The sequence below is a fragment of the Ceratosolen solmsi genome, unplaced genomic scaffold (genome assembly GCF_000503995.2).
Source record: "Ceratosolen solmsi marchali unplaced genomic scaffold, CerSol_1.0 scaffold6, whole genome shotgun sequence".
NCBI lineage: Eukaryota > Metazoa > Arthropoda > Insecta > Hymenoptera > Agaonidae > Ceratosolen > Ceratosolen solmsi.
In genome coordinates, this window is record NW_011948414.1 from 10637353 (window position 1) to 10664070 (window position 26718).

At 24.3% G+C, this 26718-nt stretch overlaps 1 protein-coding gene across 1 annotated transcript in view; it reads left to right on the forward strand.

Moving 5' to 3' along the window:
* Nucleotides 1-1740: 1740 nt before the first annotated feature.
* Nucleotides 1741-26718, forward strand: part of Ptp36E (protein tyrosine phosphatase 36E) — a 41614-nt gene continuing 16636 nt past the window's right edge. Inside the window, exons 1-2 of the mRNA XM_011506935.1 lie at nt 1741-1847; nt 24273-24360. Coding sequence (XP_011505237.1) covers nt 24312-24360 — 49 coding nt within the window. The 5' untranslated portion in view covers nt 1741-1847; nt 24273-24311. The remainder of the gene's footprint in view (nt 1848-24272; nt 24361-26718) is intronic.

The following is a 26718-nucleotide window of genomic DNA, read 5'->3' on the forward strand; positions in this document are numbered from 1 at the left end:
AAAAAAATTATAAATTAAGAACTTTTAGATAGTGAATATATGAGGCGAAAGTAATTTTACATTAAAAAATTCCAGATATAAATAAACTATGTATTTTTAAATTAATTTTATTAATTCTTTAAAATAGATGATGTTTATGGTATTAAAAAACTTTTATCACTACAAAGTAATTTATAATATTCAGACAAATGGACAAGAAACTTCTTTTATAAATTAAATAGTAATTCATAAGTGATTATTGGATAAATTCACTATTATAAGATTTCTTAACAACAAATTAATTTGAGCAACATTATAATTTAAATTACAATTTTTCAGCAACAAGTTAATATCCCATTACGAATATAAATTGAAAAATATTATGCACTCCTCCCCCTGTTTCAAAATTTAATGCCAAGCATCTGAAATATCCCATCAAAATATATAATATACACTATTATATAATATAATATATACTATGTATTACCATATATACCGTATATACTCGAATCTAAGCAATGATATATTGAAAAATAATAATACTAAAATTATTATGAAGCACAAAAGCAATTGCAAATAAATGTAATTGAGATATTATAAACAATACAAATATCCATTAAAATTAATGTAGAAAGATGTCGAATAAAATTACCTGAACTTTCTGCATAAACGCAAGTACAGTATCAACATTTTTCAAGAAACATAAATAATAATCAATCGAAGAACATACTTTCTTGGCACACGTTCCAAAATTACGATCCATGCTGTCGCTATGGACGACAAGTAGCTGTAAATTTATCGGCCGTAAAGCCTCCATCTGCCCCCACGGTGTTATACATCCACCTCTCGCTATCTCTCACTTCTCTCTTTTCAGTTTTCCTCCTTACTTTTCTCCCGCTCTCGCATATTTACACGGTGTACGTGATGTTTCATCCCATTACCCCCATGTCGACCTCCTAGTTATACTTCTAGCTAGCTTCCGTCCGTGCTGGGTACACGCTGATTTCAACGAATCCAAATCAAAGGAATCTTATATCCCGAGGGCGTTGCCGCAATAATAGCCATTACGCGAGTTAAACTGATCCTTAGATTAATCCATCCTCTATTTGATCCTTCATCTTCCGCAATTTATGATAAAATTGAAAACATGTGAATAAATTGCCATGCAAATTGGTCATAATATCGACTTAAAATCTTCATTAAATGTGACACGAATTTTACATACTATTAATAAAGAAAATATCAAAAAAAAAAAAAAAAAAAAAAAAAAAAGAAGCAATGAGGGGAGATAACAAACTTAAGAACAATAATGATATGTAAATAATTTTCAAACGATCTATATAAAAAAAAACTCGAGACGAATTGAAAATATTAAATTTTCATTCGACCGAATTTCAAGAATACTCAAATACTTGTATATATATATATATATATATATATATATATATATATGTTTTTTACTTAAATGCATGTAATTTTAATAGTGGTGTTGAACAAAATTTTAATAAACCATGCCCCAAAAAATTTTGTAATATTAAAATGTTTTTCAATATGATATATTGAAATCTTAACAAAAGAAATATTTTAATTCTAATGAAGATACTATATTCGACCCGTTCAGAACATTAATTAAATTCAATGAAAAGACGGGACGCTTTGGACAACAAATGTACTACATGCACGCCTGCATGCACACATGTTTACCGACCATTTAACACTTTACTCAGGTGAAATCTCGTTTTGTTCCAGCAGCCGAGGAACTTGGTCTCGGAACGACTCTACCAACCGCCCCAACCGAACTCTCCCAGTACCCGAAGCTTTGCGAACTGCGTAGAAAATTTCCAGTTTTGTACCGCGTCGAGTTTCAGGTAGGACATTTGATCTTTTTTCTATTCCCATTTATTTTCTATTAAGTAAAACTCTATGGAGATACATGTTCTTTTAAGCGAGCGGCATTACCAGATAAAAAATCCTAAAACTTTGTAATTAATCTGGTATTGACATACACATTTTTTCTTTTACAGAGTGAATTTTATTCGCAACATACTTTTCCAAATGTATAAAAAACAACATTGAAATTTGAACTTTAAAAGAAAGCCTCGTAAAAAATTTAATTGTTAATTAGATAAAGTCATGTTTAACCTGTACGTAGTACAAAGTCGAGTACTAACCCGTATATATATAATTTAAATAAATTTCAAAACATAATTAACATAAACTTAGGATGTTGTTATTAAAATTCTTCAATGTTTTCATTAAAAGTTTACAACATTTTAATCAATAAACTTTACAACCTCATTGTTTGAAGGTTTTTTGCGTGTAATTTTTATTACTTTACTTTTTATGGACTTCATCGTATTCAATTGCAGTAGCCATTAATATTTCAATACTCGACTGATATTACAATGCAAAATATATATTATATGTAGTAACAATTTATCCCTCCATTCGAAGTGGTTAATTTTCAAATTATTATTCAATTTCGAGAAACTTAGTCAATCGTATTATTATTATTTTTAGTGTTATACGTTATTCTTAAATTCTTTTTAGTAAGCATGTAAGATTCACACTTAAAAAATATTTAACTTTTTATATGAAGATGATTTGAAAAGTAATTTTATTTGATAGTAATTCTATTTAAAAATTAATACCCTGATGATTCATTTTAATGAAAATGATTTTATTAAAGTGAAAATATAATTATGTAAGCAAAATCTTATTAGAAATAATATTCTCCGTTGCATACAATATTTATTTTAAATAAAAAGAATTACCGACCATAGTTTTATTATGTAAAAATAAATTGTGTGGAAATTCTTATATTTGTTTTAAATAATAAATGTAAATGTGCACAGTATTAAAAAAATTTTTCAATTAACTTTATTTTCGTTTAATAAGAGAATAAGCATTTCTTAATTTTTTATATAATCAAAGAAATTAAGTTAGTATTATTTGAACTACAAAAGATTTTGTATTCACTTCCTTTTGACTAGACTAATTCAATTACAATTCTTATACTTCTCGGTTTTTCATTGTTGAAAATTATTAATGTTAAATCGAAAAATATAACAGATCAAATTATAATTTAATCCAAACTAATTCGAAATAAATGTACACCCTACTTAAATTCACTAATGCCCAACAACATGTTAGACGTATATAAGTTAATTTCAATTTTTATTAATACTAATTGAAAAAAAAAAGAAAAAAAAGAAAAAAAGTAAATAACAATAGCATTCATTCGCTAATTTGAATTTATCACAATATTAATTAAAAAATAATCAAAATTGAAAGCAATAACATTTGTTGCTTAATATTAATTTATTACAATAATAATAGGAAATAAATTAAAAATTAAAATTTTATTTATTATAATTTAAAATTTTTTTCAAATATATAATAAATTTATACAACTACAAGTAAAATATGAAAAAAGTAAGTATGTGATTATGAGATAAAATCTGCTGATGACATTTAAATTAATTTCTTGAGTACGGTCAGTATTTTAAATATACTATAATATTGTTCATCTCTTAAATAATTATGTCAAAATGATTTACATACGAGTTGTAACTTGTCATATAATGTAACAATTACTTGTGAAATTAAATAAAAATACTCTCCCTAATAATTGAAAGAATATATTCAATAAAATTTAGATACTATTTATTTTTTTAAATTAATTATTTTTAAATTCCATCAAACTTTAATATCTATTAGAAGAGTGCATTGTCCAATTGAAGGTAATAAGAGAAAATATTGAAAACAATACGTTTACTCCTTACAACGTATATTTTTCTAAACTTAATCAATAACTGCAAAACCGTTCGACAAATAAAATATAAAATAAAATACAAACGAACTACAATTTATTTGTGTAACATAATAATATATTATTGATTTTTATTTTATCTGTTTTTATAATAATAAACATTATTACATATATTATTTCATTAGGTATAATTTTATTATGATAAGTAATTAAATTAAAAATAAAATGATAAAAACGATGAAATATTAAAGTATAATAATGTTTTTAATTAATAAAATTCGGTAAAAGGAAAGACTTGCTATATGAATGTACGCTTGGTAAGGCGATACACATAATTACCAGTAGGGCGGAAAGAGATCGAGAGAGAGAGAGAGAGAGAGAGAGAGAGAGAGAGAGAGTAAAGAAGTTGGTCACTTAATACTAACAATAAATTTGGTAGAAGTGGTAGAAAAGGACTACACTCGGTTATACTCAGTATAAAAAAGAAAATCCTTTATACTCGTTTATAAAGTATCGGTCAGGGTCATTCTGACAGTTATACTGACGAGTTTAATTAATCAACTCGGAATCGTTCCACCCTTCTCCTTATACATCATTACCTAAATTAAAATATTGTCAAGTACTTGGAAGTTTCTTTAGTGATAGTAAATTATAAATAGTTCTATAGATAACTAATATTATAGTTAGTATTATTAATGAGAATGCAAGTGTTAATGTTAAAAGCTTTTAAAAAAAAAATAAAAATATTATAAGCCATAGCATTTTAATTTTTAATTGAAAATGAAAATAATTACGTAAAGTTTATGTTTAATATAAAAAACATAAAATAAATCTCGAGTAAATTTTTTTAAGAAATAAGTGAATATAGTAGAGAAGAGTCTCTCGTATAATGTTAAAAACTTTTAATGTCGTATGTTGATATTTATAAAGTTACGTATTATGCATATGAACAATGAAATTATAAAACGTTTTAGATTAAAAGCACGATTGACGTACCTGCGGACTTTCTATTAATTTGTACGAAACATCGTCATAATATAAATTAAAAAAAAAAAAATTATCATATAAAATACTTTTTATTTGAGAAAGAAAGATATTATTCTATGATTACACGATGCCTCTTAAAAAAATATATGTTAAATTAGATATTTTCAAACTGTCTGTACTCGTAATATAATCCTCACCAATTTGATTCTATTACTTGCACTATATCGTAAATATAAATTATTGTATGTAATTAACAATGATTATATTTCAATATTAATTATTAACTACTAACTATTACTGTTATTGTTATTATTATTTTCACTATTAACTATTATTTCATATGAATTTTTAATGAAAATTAAAATGATACACGTTAAACGAAGATAAAAAATTTATAAACAAGATATAAAAATATAAAATCGTTGATAAATATTACATAAAAAAGTTTTTAAAGTAATGTAATTGTAGCGATACTTCATTTACAAATCGCATAATTTTTATATTTTATATTATACATTTTTAATATTATTGTATAATTAAATTCTAATAGTTATAAATAAATAAGATAATTCTAAGAAACTTAAAATTCAAAATCACACCAATAGTTTTAAATGATCTGCATGATAAATAAAAGTTTTATATAAAATGTTATTTCAAAGAACTTTAAAAATGTATCGAAGTATCATAAATATTCAATACTACTCGATTTCAATTTCACTGGACGGAAAAAGCGATATTTAGAATTAATTTGCATCTGAACTAAAGTATCAAATTTTGTAACTTCAATATTAAATATGTAATTTTCTCTTTTAATTTGCACTTATTAGAAATATGATCAAAATTTGATACTTCAAGTCGATAAATTATATATACCATTTAATTCCCAAAAAACAAAATTATATATATATATATATATTATATATGTTTATACAAACATACATTTTTATTATATTTATAAATCACGACGATGGGAAGTTTCAAACAACTAAACTAAAACTTAAATATTACATTTCACATGATAGTGAGCATTACATGATTTTTTTTTGTCGGACACTTTTGCTTCAAATGCAACAATTACAAAAGCTCGAACAAGTCATTTCAGTATTTCTATACATATTATCTGATAAAATTTTTCTATTTTTAATAATACAATCAGGTTGAAGAATTTCAATAAAATTTACTACATTTCCTCAACAAAATGCCAAACTAAAAATGAAACTCGCATAGAAACTATTTTCACCTCGAATTCGTTACATACTCCGTTTTTACAATAGAAAATAATATTTTATAGTCCCCTATATCATGTTTATAAAATAAGATTAATTGTAATATTGTTCTCTATCTCTATTCATAGTTATAAATGAAGAAATGGACTTCTTTTATTTTTGTATTTAATAAATAAATGTAAAAAAAGCCCAGATAATGAATAATCGGGATAAAACTTTAAAGCATTGGTGTATATTTTTTTTCGTTTCCGAAAATAATTATTGATTTTATTATTAGTGAATATTTAATTATTAACCTCTAAGGCGCTTGACGTATTATGAAAATGTATTGAAATATATCGACACTTAATGATGTGTAGTATACATTGCAATTATTGAAGAGCTAAATGTATGCGTCAATCATATTGCATAATTTATGAATCATAACGATGTAACTCACAATAGCCCACAGTGACCCACTAAAATTCTACGTTTAAAAACATTAGATTCGCATGTAAATACATAAAAAAAATTAAAGCAATTAATTCTTTTGTAATTTTATGAAAAAACATAATTTTGCAAATTGTAGAATGAAAAATTTTAATATAAAAATAATTTAATAATAACTTTTTTGAAAAAAGCTTTCATAAAATTATCATTAAAATGCATTTTAATTCAAAATTTATCTTCAAACTTCTATAAAAATAATTGTATTTTTATAAATATTTAATATCATTCCTTAGTATTATTATTATTACTTTTTTAATGTACTTTATATTTCATTTATAATAATCGCAATTTCAAAATTGCAATATAAAAAGTAAGTGTGCATTTTGATAGAAAACTATATAGCAAAATATATGTTCTTTAAGAAAATTGATTGTGTATATATATATATATATATATATATATATATATATTTGTAAATGTAAATGTTTAATTTAAAATGCATTATAAATTGTTTTCTAAATAAGAATAATATAATATACTCTATATGGTTACTTCAGAAATAACTTTTCAAATAAAATGATCATACAATTATTTTACTGCAAATATGAAATTTCAATTCAGTAAATGCTACTGAATTGAACAGATTTTAATTATTAATAATAATTTTATAAGAATTGACTGACTTTTTATTAATGAAAACCTAAGTTTTCCGTTAAACTCGTATATTAGGCAAGATTATTAGTTTTTTATAAGTGTTATAACGCGCTAATAATAAATTCATGACAATATCTTTCTAGACTAGAAACAAACTTTTAGTTTAATTGAAAACAACGGTAATTTGATCATTTTCTGTATATTAAAATTTAATGAATACACCCGAAACTATGATTTCTAAGAACACGCAGCATGATATTTCTTTTGATTATTATACTTTATGTACGTATAAATAATTGGTATAAAAATAAAATTTTCCACTGAAAACAAAAGATAATACTTTTGCTTGTTTATGAAAAAATGCTAAATTTCAAGAAATTTCATTATTAATAATTTGTTAAAAAAAATTTCAAAATAAGCTTTTTGTAAATTAAAAATTATAGCAATTATCATATTATTATTACTAATTATGAGACAATATTATTGAAACAATGAATTGTCTCATTATATTCCAATATCCAACATACCGACTTCATATATTCAAATTAAATGTTTTGTTGGATTCACCAATGGCTTAGTAAGGACGATGAGCGATAACTCCTTCGTATTAATATTGCAGGCGAATCTGGGGAATAACGTCGACACCTCCTAATCCGATCAATCATTCACACGACTTAGTTACCGATGACATTTAAGCACTTAGACTTTTGAAATTAGAGCAATTTCATGTCTCCTTGAGAATGCTTTGAAATGTCTCACTCGATGAATAGTAATGGCATCACTCGAGAATTTCCACCTCTAAGCTTCTGCTTCAGATTCATTAACTAAAGTACGTTTGCTTTCCCACATGTATAGATAAGCTTTTGATATCGCGTCGTACAATAATCGACGATAACAAAGTTCTTTTACATCTCTTTACTCAATTAGTCCTCGTCGTCGATCCTTCATCCTGCACTTGTGTTCTAATTAGGATGACGATTCTTTTTGAGCGTGAATTAATTTAGTGTGCCTCGGAGCATAAAATGTGATTACCGAGCCATCACGGAGCGTTAAAATAATTCTAAACTTCGCGTATTGACGTTACTTTTTATTCTACATTCACGACACTTTGAAAGCTTTTCACGGCTGCGCTTTTGCTTTTGAACGTGCAATGCAAAAAGTATTATCATGAAATGCATGAAGACGATGGAAGAGAAAATATGGAAAAATGCTGATAAGTGGCGAATAAAAGCCAATGAATGCATTTACTGCAGGATTTCAGCCTGAAAATGTAAATCATTTATATTCTTCATTATACGAGATTTACAGATTATATTGGAATATTATTATTTATATCATATTATTATTGTTTGTTAAATTGTTTATATTATAATATATAAATATTATGTTTTTATTTGTATAATATGTTTCATAGTGAATTAAATTAATAATAGTCGTCTAATTTTTTACGGATATTATTACAAATATAACAGAGTACATTGTTTACAAAAATTCTATGCATTTAGCTTATAATAATGTAATTCTAAATGAATATGCTTTACCTTATAACCTTACCACCCAACTTTTATCTACTGAATTATTGAAATGTGATACAAAACTAGTGTGCTGTTAAGTTTAATTTTATTATACACAAAATGCAAGTTTATACTTTGACTTACTCTATAATATTCAAAAGTAAATAACTTAAATCAAATATGATTTTCAACAATATCTTATGTAAAAATAAAATGCTTAAAAATCTTATTTTAATATCATCTCACTATCTATATATTCCGATTTAAGAACGACTATTTATACATTAAACGGCCACGATTACATGTTTCAATTATGTTTCTTTCAATATTTCATGTATATTCATAATTTTAATTATAAAATAGTTTTCATGCAATAATTTATAGCACTTTTAAAAATGATTTTATCGTAAATTATTTTTATTTTAGTTTTGATTGACATTGTCTTTTAATTAAAATAATTATTTATTATTTATAGATTGTTTATATATTGTTTGTAAATTGGAGTACATAAAAATAAATAATTAATCTATTTTATTTTGCACTTTTATAAGCAGCACAAGTCATTTGCATTAATTAAATTACTTATTTCATCCTTCTTCTCAATTAGATCTTGTTAAAGTTCTACTTTAATAACTCTTGGGATTTATTTCTATTGATTTAATTAACATTTTTTATTTTTATCTTATCTTTTATTTGCATAATCTTATTTTTATCATTAGATTTACAATTATTTGCTCTATTGTATCAACAATTCATTTTTTATAATTATAACTTATCAATATTCCTTGAAATACAACTAAAATTACTGAAAAGCCTGTGCATTTTGATAGCCCATAAACTAGATCATTTTTATTATTCATCTTTCTGTTTAATTGACTGTTTAATTATGTTTTGATTTTTTTCGTTCTTTACATGTTAAAGCTACTTATTAAAATTGATAGGATTCAACTCTATAAATTTATAGTATAGCATTTTTTTAAAATATATTTCCTCTTTATACATTAATACCTTTACATGATTTCATTCGTGTTTAAATTTATTAAAACATTCAGTATACATTAAAGTTATAACAGTTTATTTGATAAATAATACATTTTAATTATTGTAATAATATTAGCCGTTTATTTGCTAGATAATTGTTTTTCTTTTGTTTAATTCTATTATTTAATTATGACAATTTGAAACTTTTATTGGTAAATTATATCCATTTCCTTCCCATTTGTATGCAATTAAATAACAAATTTTTTTATCTTTTATTTTTTCTTATTTATTACTTTTATTAAAGCTAAATTGTCCAAAAATATATTTTATTAAAAATCACTTGTATTTATAAAGTCAAATGACGTTATTGTTTTTTTAATACTAAAAATTTAATAAATTTTAAGATTATTTCTTTCTTACATTTTATTATTATTAATTTTGAGATATTTATTCTTTCAATGCCAAAATTTAATTTAATGTATCATTATAAGAGAGAAAAACAATTTTTACTTTCCCCTACTAATATTTTCTAAAATAGATACTCGAAGATAACCATGTGATTTAAATTTTTGTCTTTACTTACATTTACAACGATTCTTTTACTTATTTGACAATAATTTCAATTTGAAAAATTAATTGTTTCATATTGTGTTATTCACTATTATGTTTCTATTCAAAAATTAACAAAACAATATTTATTAGATATAATTTAATGATAAAATTAGAGTGAAATGGAAGCAATACGAATGATTACCCACAAACTATATCGAGTATATTATGTATAAACCATCTGTTTAAATAGACTTTTTTTCGTATACATCAAATTAGCTTAATTTTCGAAATATAATTAAACGTTATTTGATGCTTAATAAATTAATATAATAAACCATCAATTTTTGGTATCCAATTTGATTATTAATTTTTTAAATACGAATGTATTGCACTGTTAACTATAATAATCTCTAAGGAGTTTATACTTATTCGCTGTAAATAGTTTTCTATTATGTAATCAATTACATGAAAATGTGTAAAACCTTGTAAATTGCTCTGTTCCCTTTTGAATATGAATTTCCCTCCCTTCTCTCATTAATCACGAGACGGTTGTTTAGTTATATAATATGAACACGGTTAATCAATACATCTTTTTCCCTCGTTCTCTTATTTTATTTGTTTCATTTATTTTTCGTCGAAACTGTCAGCTCTGTTTTGAAATATACTCACTCCTTCACACCAACGACGTTTGTTAATATTGTCTCGTGTGCTAGAAAGACATCCACATTCAATTTATGCACTTTACACCCTACCATATTTACTCACAATCGTCGACACTATATTTACGAGTTTGTCTGATACCTTCAATACTCGAGAAAGAACTGTCAATTTACTTGAATGCAGAGGTAAATTATTTTATTATAGGCTGCCTGAATTATTCGAAATATCTAAACATATTCTTATAGAATTAAATAATTATACTAGATAAAAATGAAGTTATTTTTATTAATATCGAGGAATTTATTATTTAATTTACGTTCTTTCTTCTTTATTTCACAAGAAAATATATTAAATATATTTTAAGAGGTTGAACTTTAAATTTAGAATAATAACTGCATTTACAACTTTAGTTCTCTTTTTTTTTTTTTTAATTATTATTATATAAAATAATATTCTATCCTTTAAGGGATTATTTACTCATTATTCGCTAAAACTTTAAACTGACGATGTATTTAAATTTAAAACCGAATATTAAATTATAACATTTATTATCTCAAATTATTGTGCCAAAATCATTATTATGTCAAAATTTTATTCAAATTTAAAATATTTGAAATTCTTTTGTTTGTAATTTTATAAGCCATAAGCCGTGTAAGAATATTTCGTCATGATATGTTCAATAATAACTATTCCATGACAATTAATCGAAATAAATAATTAAAAAATATTTTTAAATTGTTTGTATAATACCATGCGATATTTAATTTAACTGAACATTACCCATTAATAGTATATATGCTTGAACATAAATTTATTTTAATTCTATTCTTTTCTTATCATTTGTATTATATTTATTTATTCCTAACATTTTGTTTTATTATTGTTGTATTATAATCTTATATTATTAATTTTATTGCGACAAAGTTATTTGGACTCTACCAATAATACAATATTTAGAAACTTAAATAATCTGATGACTCACTTATAGCTAACGATAATTGATAGTTAAGCATCTTATTAAACAATTTCTGCAACCCTTCTACTCTAAATAAGGTTATAAAATAATTAATGAATTTTTAATATATTTGTTGTTCTTTTAATAAAACAGAATGCATTATTATTTGGGGCAAATGTTCTTCCAATTTATTTACCTCCTATCAATAGAAAATTATGAGGTTTTGAACAATGATAATCAAGTCAAGGATATTTTTATTCTATTTTTAAATAAAAATTGTATTTGTTTAAAATAAAGAAAATTTCATTTAACATAATCAAGTTTAGAAATTAAATTCGACATTATTAATTGAATGAAACATTATATACTCGATAAAATGTATTATCTTTTTCTATTATTATTTATTTACATATATCCAATAGCATCGACTATTAATTTCAAATATTACCTTAATTATTAATTAATCAAGCTTTTATACCGATTCATAAGATTTAGAAAAAAATGTTATCACATTTTTAAAAAATATATCCGAATAGGAAGAATATGGATATTAAATGAACAGACGATTCTATGTTTCTTCCGTCACGTTTGTAGTTACAAGTTCGTAATCAACTTCTTCGAAATTGCAAGTCACCTCCTACTGGTTAATTATTAGAACATTTGTTAATCATCTGCCTTTAATTCGAGCTATATATTTAGTTGAAATTAACATTAATGATATGGGCCGATTATTATAATTATTAACGTTTGTTATAAAACAGAAATAAAGGGAAGGAAAATGAGGGATACCTGAGTAGGAATTGTTACGAGGTGACTACACCTTGTGGGTAAGACCCCATACTATTCCCAATCGATGGCGTTATACTCTCCCCCGTTCAATTATATAATCCTACGATAGTATTATGGTAATGTAATGAGAATATACAAATTTTAGAGAAAGAGATAGAGTGAGAGAGAGAGAGAGAGAGAGAGAGATGGATAGAGAGAGAGAGAGAGAGAGAGAGAGAGTGGAATGAGAATGCGTGTATTGGTAAAGGTTTTAAGTCCTTTAATGCGTTGCTAATTGTTGGGGCAGGGGGAGGAAGGAGCGTAGCTCGTGTCTCCCATGAACGATTGGGGGGTGGGGGAGGGGAATTCATTGAAGGGAGCGCTTTCATAACCGACCAAATGGGTGCCATTCGTGTACAAATAATACGACGAATCGACAATACTTTAAATATATTTACATTAAAGCTCTAACAAAAAGTCTATTTGATTTCACCCTTATCTCATCTAAGCTTCTACGCTATTTTATTGACAATGGCATTAATAAATTACACATTTACATACGTAATATAAAATATTTAAAAGACCACCCAAATATTTACTCATATTTTCTTCGTGCAATCGTAAATATGTTCATTAATTCTACATTCTTTTTAAATAGAAGAAGAAAAAAATTATAGACACAAACGTATATTTATAATGCATAATACAAACTATTAGCAAAATGCACATATATATTAACTGTTAGTATAGATACTTGAATTTAAAAGTCATATTAATCGTACAGTGTATAAAGGCAAAATGAATAACGTTTAAATATCTAATGATAATAATAAATCATAAAAGAACATTCGATACTTCAAAACGTTCGGAACGAAGATAAAGGATACATGCGTAATATTAATCAGATAAAAGTATCGTTATATCATGAAAATGTCTATCAATAAATTCACATATACAATATTAAAACATATATTTTTGAAGCTCGAAAAGTTAATATAAATCTAGTATTTAAAATATTCAAGTCCCTTATTTATCGCGCGCTAAATTAAAGAACAAAAATTTTCTCTCAAAAATAATGCTGACTTGTTCTCTGTAACGCTCGATACACCTAACTGCCATTAGAATCTTACTAGACATCTTCGGAGCTCAATATCTTTCATCCATCCATTCGGGTTGAACTTCATCCCTAAAATATCTGAAGTGTTTCCCGGAACATTAAACGCATATTCCCGACACTGTAATTCCCACGATATTCATTGATTTGGATTCTGCGGTGACCGCGCAGTCAAACGAATGGATGGACTAATCCCACATGGTGAGAGTGACACGTGGCGAATATGAGAGGAAGAAGGAGAATCGATTTCTCGTTAAGACGGAGCTCCAAAGCGGGATTCAAGGCACGACTCTCGAAAACAGGATACACTGTGTGTGCCTTTATCGCTCCAATGACTTCGTCAGCCCCGGACATGCGAGCTCCTTCAATTTTCCTCGTTGAATTTGTCTCGTTGAAGCTGTATGAGGCGAATACTTGGCGATGAATTAGTTACGTTGATTTAAGATTTTTTAAACTTGAAAAAAATTAATACTCGCGTAAAGAATATTTGTGCCTAAATATTACATCGCAAGAACATAAAAATTACAATAAATACATCTTTTTTGTAAATTTATATTACATTGAAGGAACGACACTCGACACAATATTGAAATCAGAAGTGAAATATTCTTCGCTTATAGTTAATCACTTATTCAAGTCCAGATAAATTACTTCAGCTTACCTCAATAATATTCAATGAAAGTAATTTTTATTAAATATAAATAGTGCCCTTGGACATAATGAAAGGCAACTTGACTAATTAATTGAAGAAAAAACACGCGCGCGCGCGCACGCACGCACGCACACACACACACACACACACACACACACACACACACAAAAATAATAAAATCAACAATCAATATAAATGTAATTTGATTAAAATGGTGAAATTATCTAATCGGTTTATTTTAGATCTAATCTAGTAGACAATGTAATTATGAAGTTTACATGAAAGCTAAAAACAGTTGATAGAAAATCTACCTAAGTATTCCAAAATAAAATATTCTCATAATATAACATAATAAGCTTTGATATTACTAATATATTAGTTTTTTATTTAATAACATGTTTGTGTACTTTACAGTTGAATTTATTCTAAAACTGAGTTGTTTATGTAAACTTTTCTTTATTATTATCTGGCTTCGATATTTGTGTACTCTAATTCATTAAAGCTTTCATTGTATAAAAAAAAAAGAAAAAAAATAATAAAAATAATTTTCAATTCAATGACAAATTCTTATGAACCATTTTACTATTATTATTATTATTGTTGTTGTTGTTGTTGTTGTTGTTATTATTATTATTATTATTATTATTATTATTATTATTATTATTATTATTGTTATTATCATTATCATTATTATTGTTGTTGTTGTTGTTGTTGTTGTTATTATTATTATTATTATTATTATTATTATTATTATAATTTTCAAAATTTATTTTAAGTATAAAATTTAACTATAATCATAAAAAGATTATAATGTTTCTAATCACTATTCTAATTCAATTTCTAAATCTAATTTTAATTACAAACTAATTACTTGTAAAAAAGAAATTATCATAATAAGTGTTTGAACAACTGTATATAACTACATAATTTATATATAAATAAGTAGTACTAAAATACTTATCATAGAAACGTTAAATATAGATATACTATATACATAATTTAATTGCCAAAAATAAAATAAAATAAAAAATATAGCACACGTACGTAAGCTGAGCAATAATTGATTACGCCGTGCTCGGAGTTGGTAATTCGTCTTATACTTTTCCTCGATATTTTCTTTTTTATTTTGTATTCAACTTTCATTACTGATCCAATTTTTTATATCAGTTTTTATGTTCTATTTTATTCAGGTAAATAAAGCAATGAACATATAAAATAAATATATAATACATTATTTATCGATATTACATTCGTAATAATATTTGATTTCAGATAAACATTATTTAAGAGAATTGAATAATTAAGAGATAATAAAATACAAGTAGAATATTAGAGTACTTACTTTAGTATTATTCATATTAAAATTTAATCTGCTAGATATCAAAAGACTAAAATTATTTTTTATTATGATATATAATGAGTAAATCAAGTAGTATAGTATCGAATAAATCATATTTACGTCTTTTCTCCAATATTCACTTCTCTCTTCATTATTTTTACATGCGAATTAATTTTATTTGCTTCTTTGAATCACTGACTTTTCTTATTGCTAAATAATACAACTATAACCTTTTTTTATAAATCGTTGAATTCTCCTTCCCCTTTTGAATGGAATAAAAATATGTAATAAAAATTGTCTCTAGACTAATTTATTTTATTTAAAAATTATATATAAAAATGTAATTATTAAAGTTCTTATGCTGCATAATTGCAGGAGATAAGTAAAAGCTTTTATTTACGTAACGATAATTGCATGTATGCAAACATTTCCCTAAAATAATATGAATGCAATCTAAAGGTTCAGAATCCTTTGCAGTTTATGCTCCTTACAAATAAAATTTTATTCTTGAATATGACAAAAACTTCGTTATTATTCCCGAGCCGTTTGATAAAAATTACAACAAGTACACGTTCTAGTGCATATTACATGACGTACTCCTGTGCAGATAAATTCAACTCTACTTTACTACTCCGCGCTTCTCTCAAAACGCAAAAACGTTGAAAGGAAGTCCCGAAAATTCTAAAAAGTAGTTTTGTTAGGTAATGCACGGAGTAAGATGAGGAGGAGGAGGAGGAGGAGGAGGCGATTTACGAAGCATGAAAACCCGCTATAAGTACTCGAGGTTTCACTCTAAGTTCCCTTTTCTTCTTTAAACAGTCTCAGCCGTAAAAGCTTGAAAACCAAAATTTATTTATAAAGAATTTTACGCGTTTGTTTGATGATTATAACACAAGAGATTACCTTTTCTACTTACAACAAGTGTAATGCTTCGAGATGCCATTATATTTAATTAACACCTTGAACCTTTTTAAACGTAAATAAGATTTTGTTCAACCGTTTTAAAAATGTATATAGTGCACCCGTAGACTCCCTCATGACCCGTAGTATTTTAATAAAATATATAATACCCGATAATAAAAAGATAATAATTCTAAAATATTCACTATTGATAATTGAACTTTTATTTAATAATTTCATGTATGTTATGCAATGAAATTGGTAAATTTTAATCTATGTCAAGTTAAACATAAAAATACAGAATATTCTTTACTATTATTATTATACAAATTTTACTTTGTCACATTATAAACAATTAATAGTTTACTTCTAGATAACATATTTTTTATGCGAGAAACAACCTTCAAATAATATTAAATGTAAATTTTTTAACATATTGTACTAGTTTCAAAAGTTTAATAACAATGCATAAATTTTTCCGATAATCAGACATATGATAAACAACAAATATAATAAATATACCATGAAGTTGTGGTTTTAAACATTTCTTCCAATATCGAAATTTTGTAAAAATTAAATATAATAATCATAATAATTAAAATAAATAATAATACTTATGAGCTATTCAGATTAAAAGAAAAATATATGGAAAAAGATGCGATAAAGAGAAAAAAGTTGTGTTAAAAATTCATCAAATTTCTCTTTTTTAATTACTCATTTAATTTTTAATGCAAATACTTGTTCTTTATCTTGTTTAATTCCAATCAATCGACATGTTTTTGCATCTATTTATTCTTACTTGTTCTAATTATCTAATGTAGGATTAAATATTCCATTAAATTCTGCAATAATATTTGTTATATCTCTTCGTCTTTGTCATTAATAACTTTCTTATAATATGAACAACGAAGCTTTTATATAACAACAAAAATATGAAAAAATTTAATTATTTTCTTATTAATGAAACATTCTTCAAATAAAATATGTACTTGCGATATTGCACTTATAATTTTAATGATTTAGATATATTTATACTTAGAACGATAAAATTTTTGTTAAATTTTATAATGCCAAAAATAATAAACATGATGAATAAGATTAATGAAATTTTTCTTTTTAACTAATTATTATTATTGTACTAACAGTAGATAATAAAAAGATTTTATTTTTCTAAATGTCTATATTAATGAAAAATGGCATTATAAATATTTAAATTGTAATTTATGATTTTTCAAATAATCTAATGCAATTAATTGAATTTTGCGTAAGGAGTAAGTTTACATAGAAAATTTCTTATCGCATTAATTACATAAAATTCAATGGTAAAATTTAAATTTTGGGAGAAGATTAATTTAGTTAAGCAATAATATTATTTTAGAATTATATAGCAGAATTATAAATTGAACGGAGTATATTATCTTCGTTATTCCTTTAATTTTAAATAATACTTCGTAAATAAAGTAAAACATTTTTTTATGAGATAATGAAAAAAGATTGCAGCAAAATGAGATGGAAATGTTTATTTTTAATTTAAGTTGCTTTTTATTTTAACGGAAGCTATATAAATTTTAAAGGGGTAATAAAACCTTTAATTAAAACTTTTCATACCAATTATTATTTTTTTTTCTTTTCTTTTCTTTTTTTTTTTTTTTTTTTTTTTTTTTTAATAAACCGCGGAATATTTTTATTAAAGCATTGTATTTAGTACACAATTGCAATTGTAAATTCATGAAGTGTTTAATTATAATTTTAACTCCTATAGATGGTAATGCATGAAATACTTCAATAATATTGTTACGATAATATTGTACTGAATTGAGACTTATCCACAGAATCACTTGGCTATTAACAAAATGAAAAAAAAATATATAATGTATAGAGGCAGCACCGATTCCTATGCTATTTTTATATAATATTTGTTCCGCTAATTGTCTTCACCGGCTTTATTAATCCCGAGTTCAACTCATGATTACGTTGTTTTTCATATTTTTCATCTTTATCGCTCCTTCTTTTGTGAAATTTATTTAAATGAGAAATTAAATAAGTGTATAAGAGAACGAGCAGAGGTTCGACATTCATATTTTGATTGAATTGAAGCGCTTTATGTGGAAATATTCGAATGCGGTATTATTGCATAAGCTACTCGCATCATCTTCAATTTAATTTAATTTAATTATATTAGTATCTGATCAAATTGCTTGACATGTATCTTAATCTATTATTTGTTTTGGTGGTTAGTAAAAAAAAAAAAAAAAAAAATACCTTACACAAATCAAAATAACGTTTTAACTTTTTCCCGGCTCGTTTCATTATATTCGTTTAGCATAATCAACAATGCATTTTCTAATGTCCTAAATTTTTTTTACAATCTCAAAAATATACTTTATTTCGACTATGCATACCTGCATACTCGATGATGTCTTTATCTTTAACGTAAAAGTCATAATTTTTAAGTACTTAATTACTCTACTGTGTACATAGTTTCTTATTTTAATGCAAATAAAAATATTCTGAAAAAAAAAGAAAAACAATTAATCTTTGATTATTAAAATAATCCTTTTATTATTATTTGCTATATAATAAATTGTAGATCATCGGTAAATTATTTAGGAAAAAAAGTAAACTTTTGTAAGGAAATAATATAAAAAAAAAATTATTCCATTAATACCATCAGTGCATTTGGTCAATATAAATATTATTTCTTCAAAAACAAATTAATATATTTTCATGTGATCAATATATTCTATGAGTATATTATTGAAGTTCTTCTTGTCTATAGATTTTTTTTCTTGATTCGACCACTTCCTGATTATACAAAAATATTTTATTGAAATCATTTTTAAGTCGTATTAACGGAACAAAAAATCCATACATAGATTACACTACTATTAAAAACAATTAAATTGTTCAATACTTTTCAGTACTTGTATGTAGCAAAATAACAAGAACAAATTATGCAAAATAATTATTCAAAAGTAAAGTAAAGAAAATATTTATAAATGAGAGTGTTTAGTCTGAAATGCGTAGGTAAATGCAAAAACAGCTCGAAAAAAGTGCATTAATGAAAAGGAAACTAGGGAGGAAGTTGTTCAAGGTAAAAAAAAAAGAAGCAGCGTAAAAAGAAATCACATGAAATTTGTGAATCTGATTGTATAATATTATTTTTATTTTTGCAAAACACAGAACGGATATGTGTGAAGGAAAATTAAGGAGGATGTATTTATTCATTTTATGATTAACTAGCATCAAAGTCCTTAAAGGCAAAGACAAATTTGCCTTATGAAAAAAAAAATTCGTTTTAGTCACGTGACTGTACGATTTGAATTCCTATATATTTATCAAACTGGGAAATCTTTTATTATACTTATTATCCTTATTATATAAATATAATGTAAATAATCTTAATTGCTAAATTCACTATCAGTTGCTGTAGTGAATAAAATTTAATAATGACATGCCAGTTATTTTTCATACAATATTTTATAGGCACTCACAATTTTGTTTTATTTAATAAAATTGGATCGATAAATAAAACAATTTGTATTATTTTTGTAACGAATTTTGTTAGATATAAGCGGCAAAAAAATTAAATTTCGACTTTTACAATCGTGAACATAATTCTGATTTTAAAATATATATCTAAAGTATGTATAAAAATTATTATTTTCATATAATATTATATGAGAAATATTATATTATATTATATATAATATTACGAATATATTAATTAAGAAATAAGGCTAAAATATTGTATAATAAATATTGCTTGATAATATTTTAATTATCTTTAAATCTTTAAATTATATTTAAATTGAAATGATAATTGAAACTTTTAATTGGAAATCATATAATAAATATGTACAATCGAAATCGAAGGATATAGATAATCGTAATAAATAAACTTGTTAATCGGATAATTTTAGAAATTTGATACCTGTGCATTTATCGTCTTGAGCATCTAAGAAAATCTTGAAAATATAAATAAATGCAATCATACAATAGTCTATGTTGAAAAATGATAGAAAGTTGAGAAAATTTTTCCTAAAATATAAGTTTAATTATCAAATTAATCTGCTCAATGAAACAGAGTAAAAACTGAAATTTAATTTTACGAATACACCTGCTGCGTCTATTAAGCCTTCGACTGCATTCATAGTACAACTTATTTGTAATGTAAATTTTCTAATATAAACATTGAATATTCCAAATATTACCCTTTACAATTTTACGCTTTCAAAATATAAATAAGACTAAATGTTATCTCGACATCAATGATCAATTAATTACCCATAAGCATTGAATTAAAATTAAAATTAATTGAACACGTTAAATTCGACTTAAACTAACTTTAGTTACTTAACTACACAAATTATCTTTATATAGTTATTGAATACAATGAAATTGAATTCCATAATTATTACAATTCCCTAGTGCATTCTCATTTAACACTTATTAGCTTTTAGTTTCTCTAACAATTTCGTAAAAGTAATTTCTTTATTACCAAAAATACAGAATTATGAGTTTTCTTGATTTTACATAAAAATGAACAATTCGAATTTTATAAGCTATTGTTAGTATTATCTAAAAAAAAATTTAAATATCTATGTTTTTATTCCAAATAAAAATGCACATTTACTAATCTATTTGTTAGCAAAAATTCTCTAAAAGTATTTATTTTAAATCAAAATTATTAAAAAAACATTCAAGATTTTTTTATAAAAATTGAAATAAGATTCAAAGATATTAACAATTGAGTATAAATTTGCAATTAGTATTAAAACATAATAATATATTACATTATATATTTTTTATATAATTGCGATAATCAAATACAATAATATAGGATTTCGTTGCACCTATATAAAAATTAAAAAATTTAAAAACTTTAAATTATATTTAGTAACTATTACTATTAAAAATCATATTTTAATTCTCTATTAAATAAGAAATACGAATGAATATTAACAAAAAGGTGATAATGTATACCACAATGAATAATATTATGTATAAATCATTATTATTTTAAACAATATTTATCAATAGTATTATATACATATAACTATAAATCTATGAAAAGATCTTTTCAATATAAAAACTTTCGATAATATTTATAATTCAGCAAAATTAAAGCAGATATTTTCATTTAAATTTTTGAAAATTCAATATTATCCAATCCAACTAATTTAATAAATCAAATTGTAACAATAATATTGATATTGATTATTATATCATTTGGTATATAAATCATTATAATACTGTAGAAATGCAATATAAATGAAATTAAAATTTACAACTTGATTTGTAAATTTTAAATATTTTTCATCTTATGATATCATCTTAACTATTGGAATTTTTGTTGGTTTTTTACTATCAGCATATTAGCACTAAGCAGAGTGAGATTTTATATATACAGATTTAATAATATCAATTAAATAAAATATTATTAACTGACAAGCTTCTGTAGTAACTATAAAGTAGGGAAAACATCTCCAAAAATACTATTTGCCAAGAATTACAGATTTTTCTGCTTTAAAATATCGACAATTTTTAAAATAAATCAGTAAAATGAATATGCCTAATGCGAAAAGAAAATGTCAAAATATATTGAATATGCATTTCATATTCACATTCATAAAAAATATGCATTTCAAATAATATGAATTTCGAAAAACTAATAATTAAATATAATAATCATGCGTTACGTTATAATTTTCTTTGAAAGTTAAGTTTTCTTCGCAAAAATAAATATCTTCAAAATAATAATTTATTATATAGATATAATGTGTTATAATTTGTTATTATAGTAATATTAATGCAAGGCATTACATGATAATTTAGAATATAATATAAGATAATAAAGAGTAAATTTAAAAAGTCGAAATCACTTCAGCCGATTTCATTCCTTGACAATATTACAACTTTTATTCACACAACCTTGCGTAAGTAACACCCAGGTGAGAACAACGTCTTTTACAAATCAGGATAAAGCATATTACGCAGTCTTTTGCTTATATGGGCATATTTTATCTTGTATGGTGTTTAAAATCAAAAAAATACAAATAAAAGGTAAAAATAATTATTTACACCTTAATCGCATTACCGTGTTATGATGTATTGTAGAAAAAGAAATAGAGAGCAAGAAAGGAAGGCCAATGAAGAGAAAAGAAAATTTATATTTGTGATTTACATTCCATAAATTTTCTATTTTCACATCTTTCATTCAATGACATATTAATCAAGTAGTAAAGCGTTTAGCTATTCGATCGAATATTGTTCTTATATAATATTTGGGTAATTTGTTCATTTACATCGTCTATTTAAAACTTTCTATTTAATTGCCAAGGTATTATATAAATTATTTTACTTACTTTGTTATTGTAATTGTCATTTACAACCATTTCGATGGATTGATTTTTTTAATAACACTCCACAGCTCCTTTATTAATATAATTTCTAATTAATAAAATTTCTTTCAAAATACAAAACTTAATTCAACATAAACATTCCTTGACATTTAGTAGAAAATATAACGATAAATTAAGGTAAAATACAAGTATACTCGTATGCAGATTATAATTCGTAAAAGCATACAAAGTTCCAAGTAAAACTTATAAATTAATCTTTTCGAATTAGGTGACCAACTCGAGTTCGAATGATTAACCGTAAAAAATCGAACAGCTTCTACTGTGGAATTGAAATTGAATGAAAATAGTATTAAGTCAGGCAGTAGTTTAAAGAAAAAAGAAACTTCACGGAACGTCCTAATTAAACCTAAATGCACGCAAAGCATAGTTAATATAAATTGCGGGTAACGAGCAGTAATATACGTACACGCGTAAACGAACTAATATTTAATCCTTTAATAATAATAGCCATATGCACGGCACATTGAGACGATATTATAACGTAATAAATTCACTGTTCCGACCAATGACGCGGGTTATTTTGAGGAGAAAGGGTTACACTTATCCTCTTGTGACGTATGAATTTGACTTGTTTTATCCATAAATATATCCTTGCATTATAAATTGTTGGACCACGCAAAGATTAGCATATACCAATGTATGGCAACTTTAACGTAGCTTTTCTTTATTCCTTCCGATACTTATTCCCAAATACACTTTAACTTATTTTGTAGTTTAAGTTCAATCGTAAAGAATTACGATACACGCAAACTTCGGCATTCACGCAAACTCCTTGCATTTCAACTCCTACAAGAAATTTATCCATTTTTCAGTAGTTGGCTATTGCAAATATTAATATCCTGCTGTTGTAGTAAGCTATTAACATGTCAGCGATCTACTTTGGCAAAATTACAAAATACACGCCCGTCTTTCTTGCCTCCATAATAACATCAAAGCATTTTCTGTAAGCATCGAGAATTCCATCATCAAATGCAATAACTTTTTCATCCAAATAAAAAAATACTAATAATAATAAATACACATTAATATTGCTTAGTCAAATATATGTTTAAATACTTGCGGAGGTGATTGGTTATTATTTTAGACGAATCATTACAGTATCTCCAATTTTAATTTCATTATCATTGCTTATAATTTCGTTTAAATGTTTTATAATAATTACAAGGTATATATAGGTATATAATTTTATGATAAAATTCATCGTAATTTTTGGCAATAAAAGGAATTACTATTTATTATAGTGTATTATTATAGTATATTTATTATACTATTACTTATAGTGTAAATTTGTGAAAAGTTCTCGATATCGTAATACATCCTATAAAAACAAAATCTTAATTTTCTGTTTATCTTTGCGTGTTATAGACGGCAACAAAAGTTGAAACACATTCATGCAGACATGCAATGAAACCTGCCAACAAAGAGAAGAATCAGAATCAAAAATGTATTCCATGTAAGTATAATGAGAAATATCAAAATATAGAGTAAAGTAAAATATTATAAAATATACCGAATTCCACAAAAATTATTACATACAAGTATGAATTAAATTTTAAGATTTTACATATACAATATTATATATAATGTTTAATATGTGTGTGTGTGTGTGTGTGTGTGTGTGTGTATATATATATATACACACACATATATAATTATACCATATAATTATATAAAACTATATAACCATATATATGTATAAATCAATTATTTTCTTAATTTATATGAAATTAAATAGTTGCTCATATCAATCAACATCTACATAATTCATAGATTAAGCGAATATTGTAAGAATTGTTCAGTGTATTCAAATTGTCTATTAAAAATTAAAATTAAAAATATATTGCATTAAACGTAATAAATTTGTATCAATTAGAAAAGTTATTATATTCAATCGACAGATAATTACTAAATGAAATACTAAATAAGTTTTCAGAGGATAATATATTTTTAAAATACAAGTACAAAAATTGATGAAAATTATATAATAATAAAATTGCAATAACAAATTATATAAAATAATAGAAATAAATCAAAAATTTAATATATTAAATGAGATGATGTGTTAAAGAATGTGAATGAAAAGAAAAGAATAGAAATGACTATAAATAGGAGTATAAAGATGCAAAAATACATAAACTTTTTTTACAAAAAGTGAATTGTAAAATGAGATTTTAATGAATGATAGGAAATTATATTGAGAAATTTCATATAAAATATTTCATAATCCTAAATTGCATAAGTAAGACATAATTAAATTTATTAATTGTTTGCTAGATAACTAAAAATAAAGTTTTGTACTATTTAATTCGATGCTATTATAAGTTATTAATGAGAATCTTTGTACTTGTATAATTTCAATTAATTTTAATTGTTATTAATAAAGTTTTGATTAACAAAATTATAATTATAAAAATGAAAATATTATTTAAAAAATTATTATATTAAATCAACATATATAAATTTTCAGTTTGTGTAATTCATATACTTACCCGACTTATTATAAATTAAATATCCAAAATTATAGCTTCGGTAATATATCTTGTAATACACACATATATATATATATATATATATATATATATATTTTTTTTTTTTTTTTTTTTTTGACCTCTTCGTATTCGCGTATAATATTTTTTACACATTTATGTATGAAAATAAGGAAAGAGAAGATTTCAATGTTACGTAGTGATGTGCGTTGGATTATTCACAAATAGCCAGAAGCCTAGTGAATTTTTTATGATCTCTTGGGCCGACAGTAGCGTTCTTTTTCAATTTTCCATCCATATTTTTTAATTCAACAATAAATAGAAGTTTCGCACTATTTTCTATTTTCCGGGTACACACTTTATGCTCTTTCCTTATCACTGATGTACACTTCAAATTTAAAAGCGAGTTGTTTTACGATAGATTAGACATTCGTGTAATGAGAATGGCTGTTTCTACACTTACGTTGTTATGATTTATAATATAATCATCTTATTTTCAAAGAATTGGCCATCAAAATGTATTATAGGACGGTAAGAAAATTTTTCCATTTTTTAAATACATTTTCCACGCGCTAATAAGTGATGGTGAAAACAGTATTTAATTTAAAAATAGACCAAGTACAACTTGAAACATTTTATAAGATCCCCTTCAATCTATTCAACAGATCAATATTTCACAAATTGAATGTAGCGCCATCTTTCCTTGTTATCAAAGACTCGAATTTATTGTAATATGTTATACAGCACAAGCTTATTCCGCTACTTATGACGTTACTTTCAAATGAAAGAGCTCTGTGAAAAAATATTCAGAGCCGCATGAGGAGGTAATATTTCTGATTCATTGCGTAAAAGATATTAAACGACTATTTAATCTGTACCATCGCTCAAAAAGTGCACAAAATATTCTAAACTCCCCTGAAATGTCCATCTGTGTAATATAGCAGCACTTCTTCGAGCGTAAGGGGCAATTTTTTTTCATTATTTTTTTTTTTTTTTTTTTTTTTTTTTTTTATTTGTTCTTATCCTTTTACCGACGATTCAACTCTTATTAATCTTATCTCTTTTATAATATTCATTTTATATATAAGAGGCTTGTGACGATAACAATTGATAAAAGTGCCTTTAGAGGAGTAGCGCCACGGACAATTGTAAATCGAAATTGAAAAGAAATGGAGTAGTTACAAACTGATAATCTACGTCATTTATTAATACATAATTCACAAAAATATTTTAAAGGTTCTCATGATTATTTTACATTCACTCGATTCCGAATTCCAAGGTGAAAAATTATGTAATTCACAAGATAAACAAGAATAAAAACACTG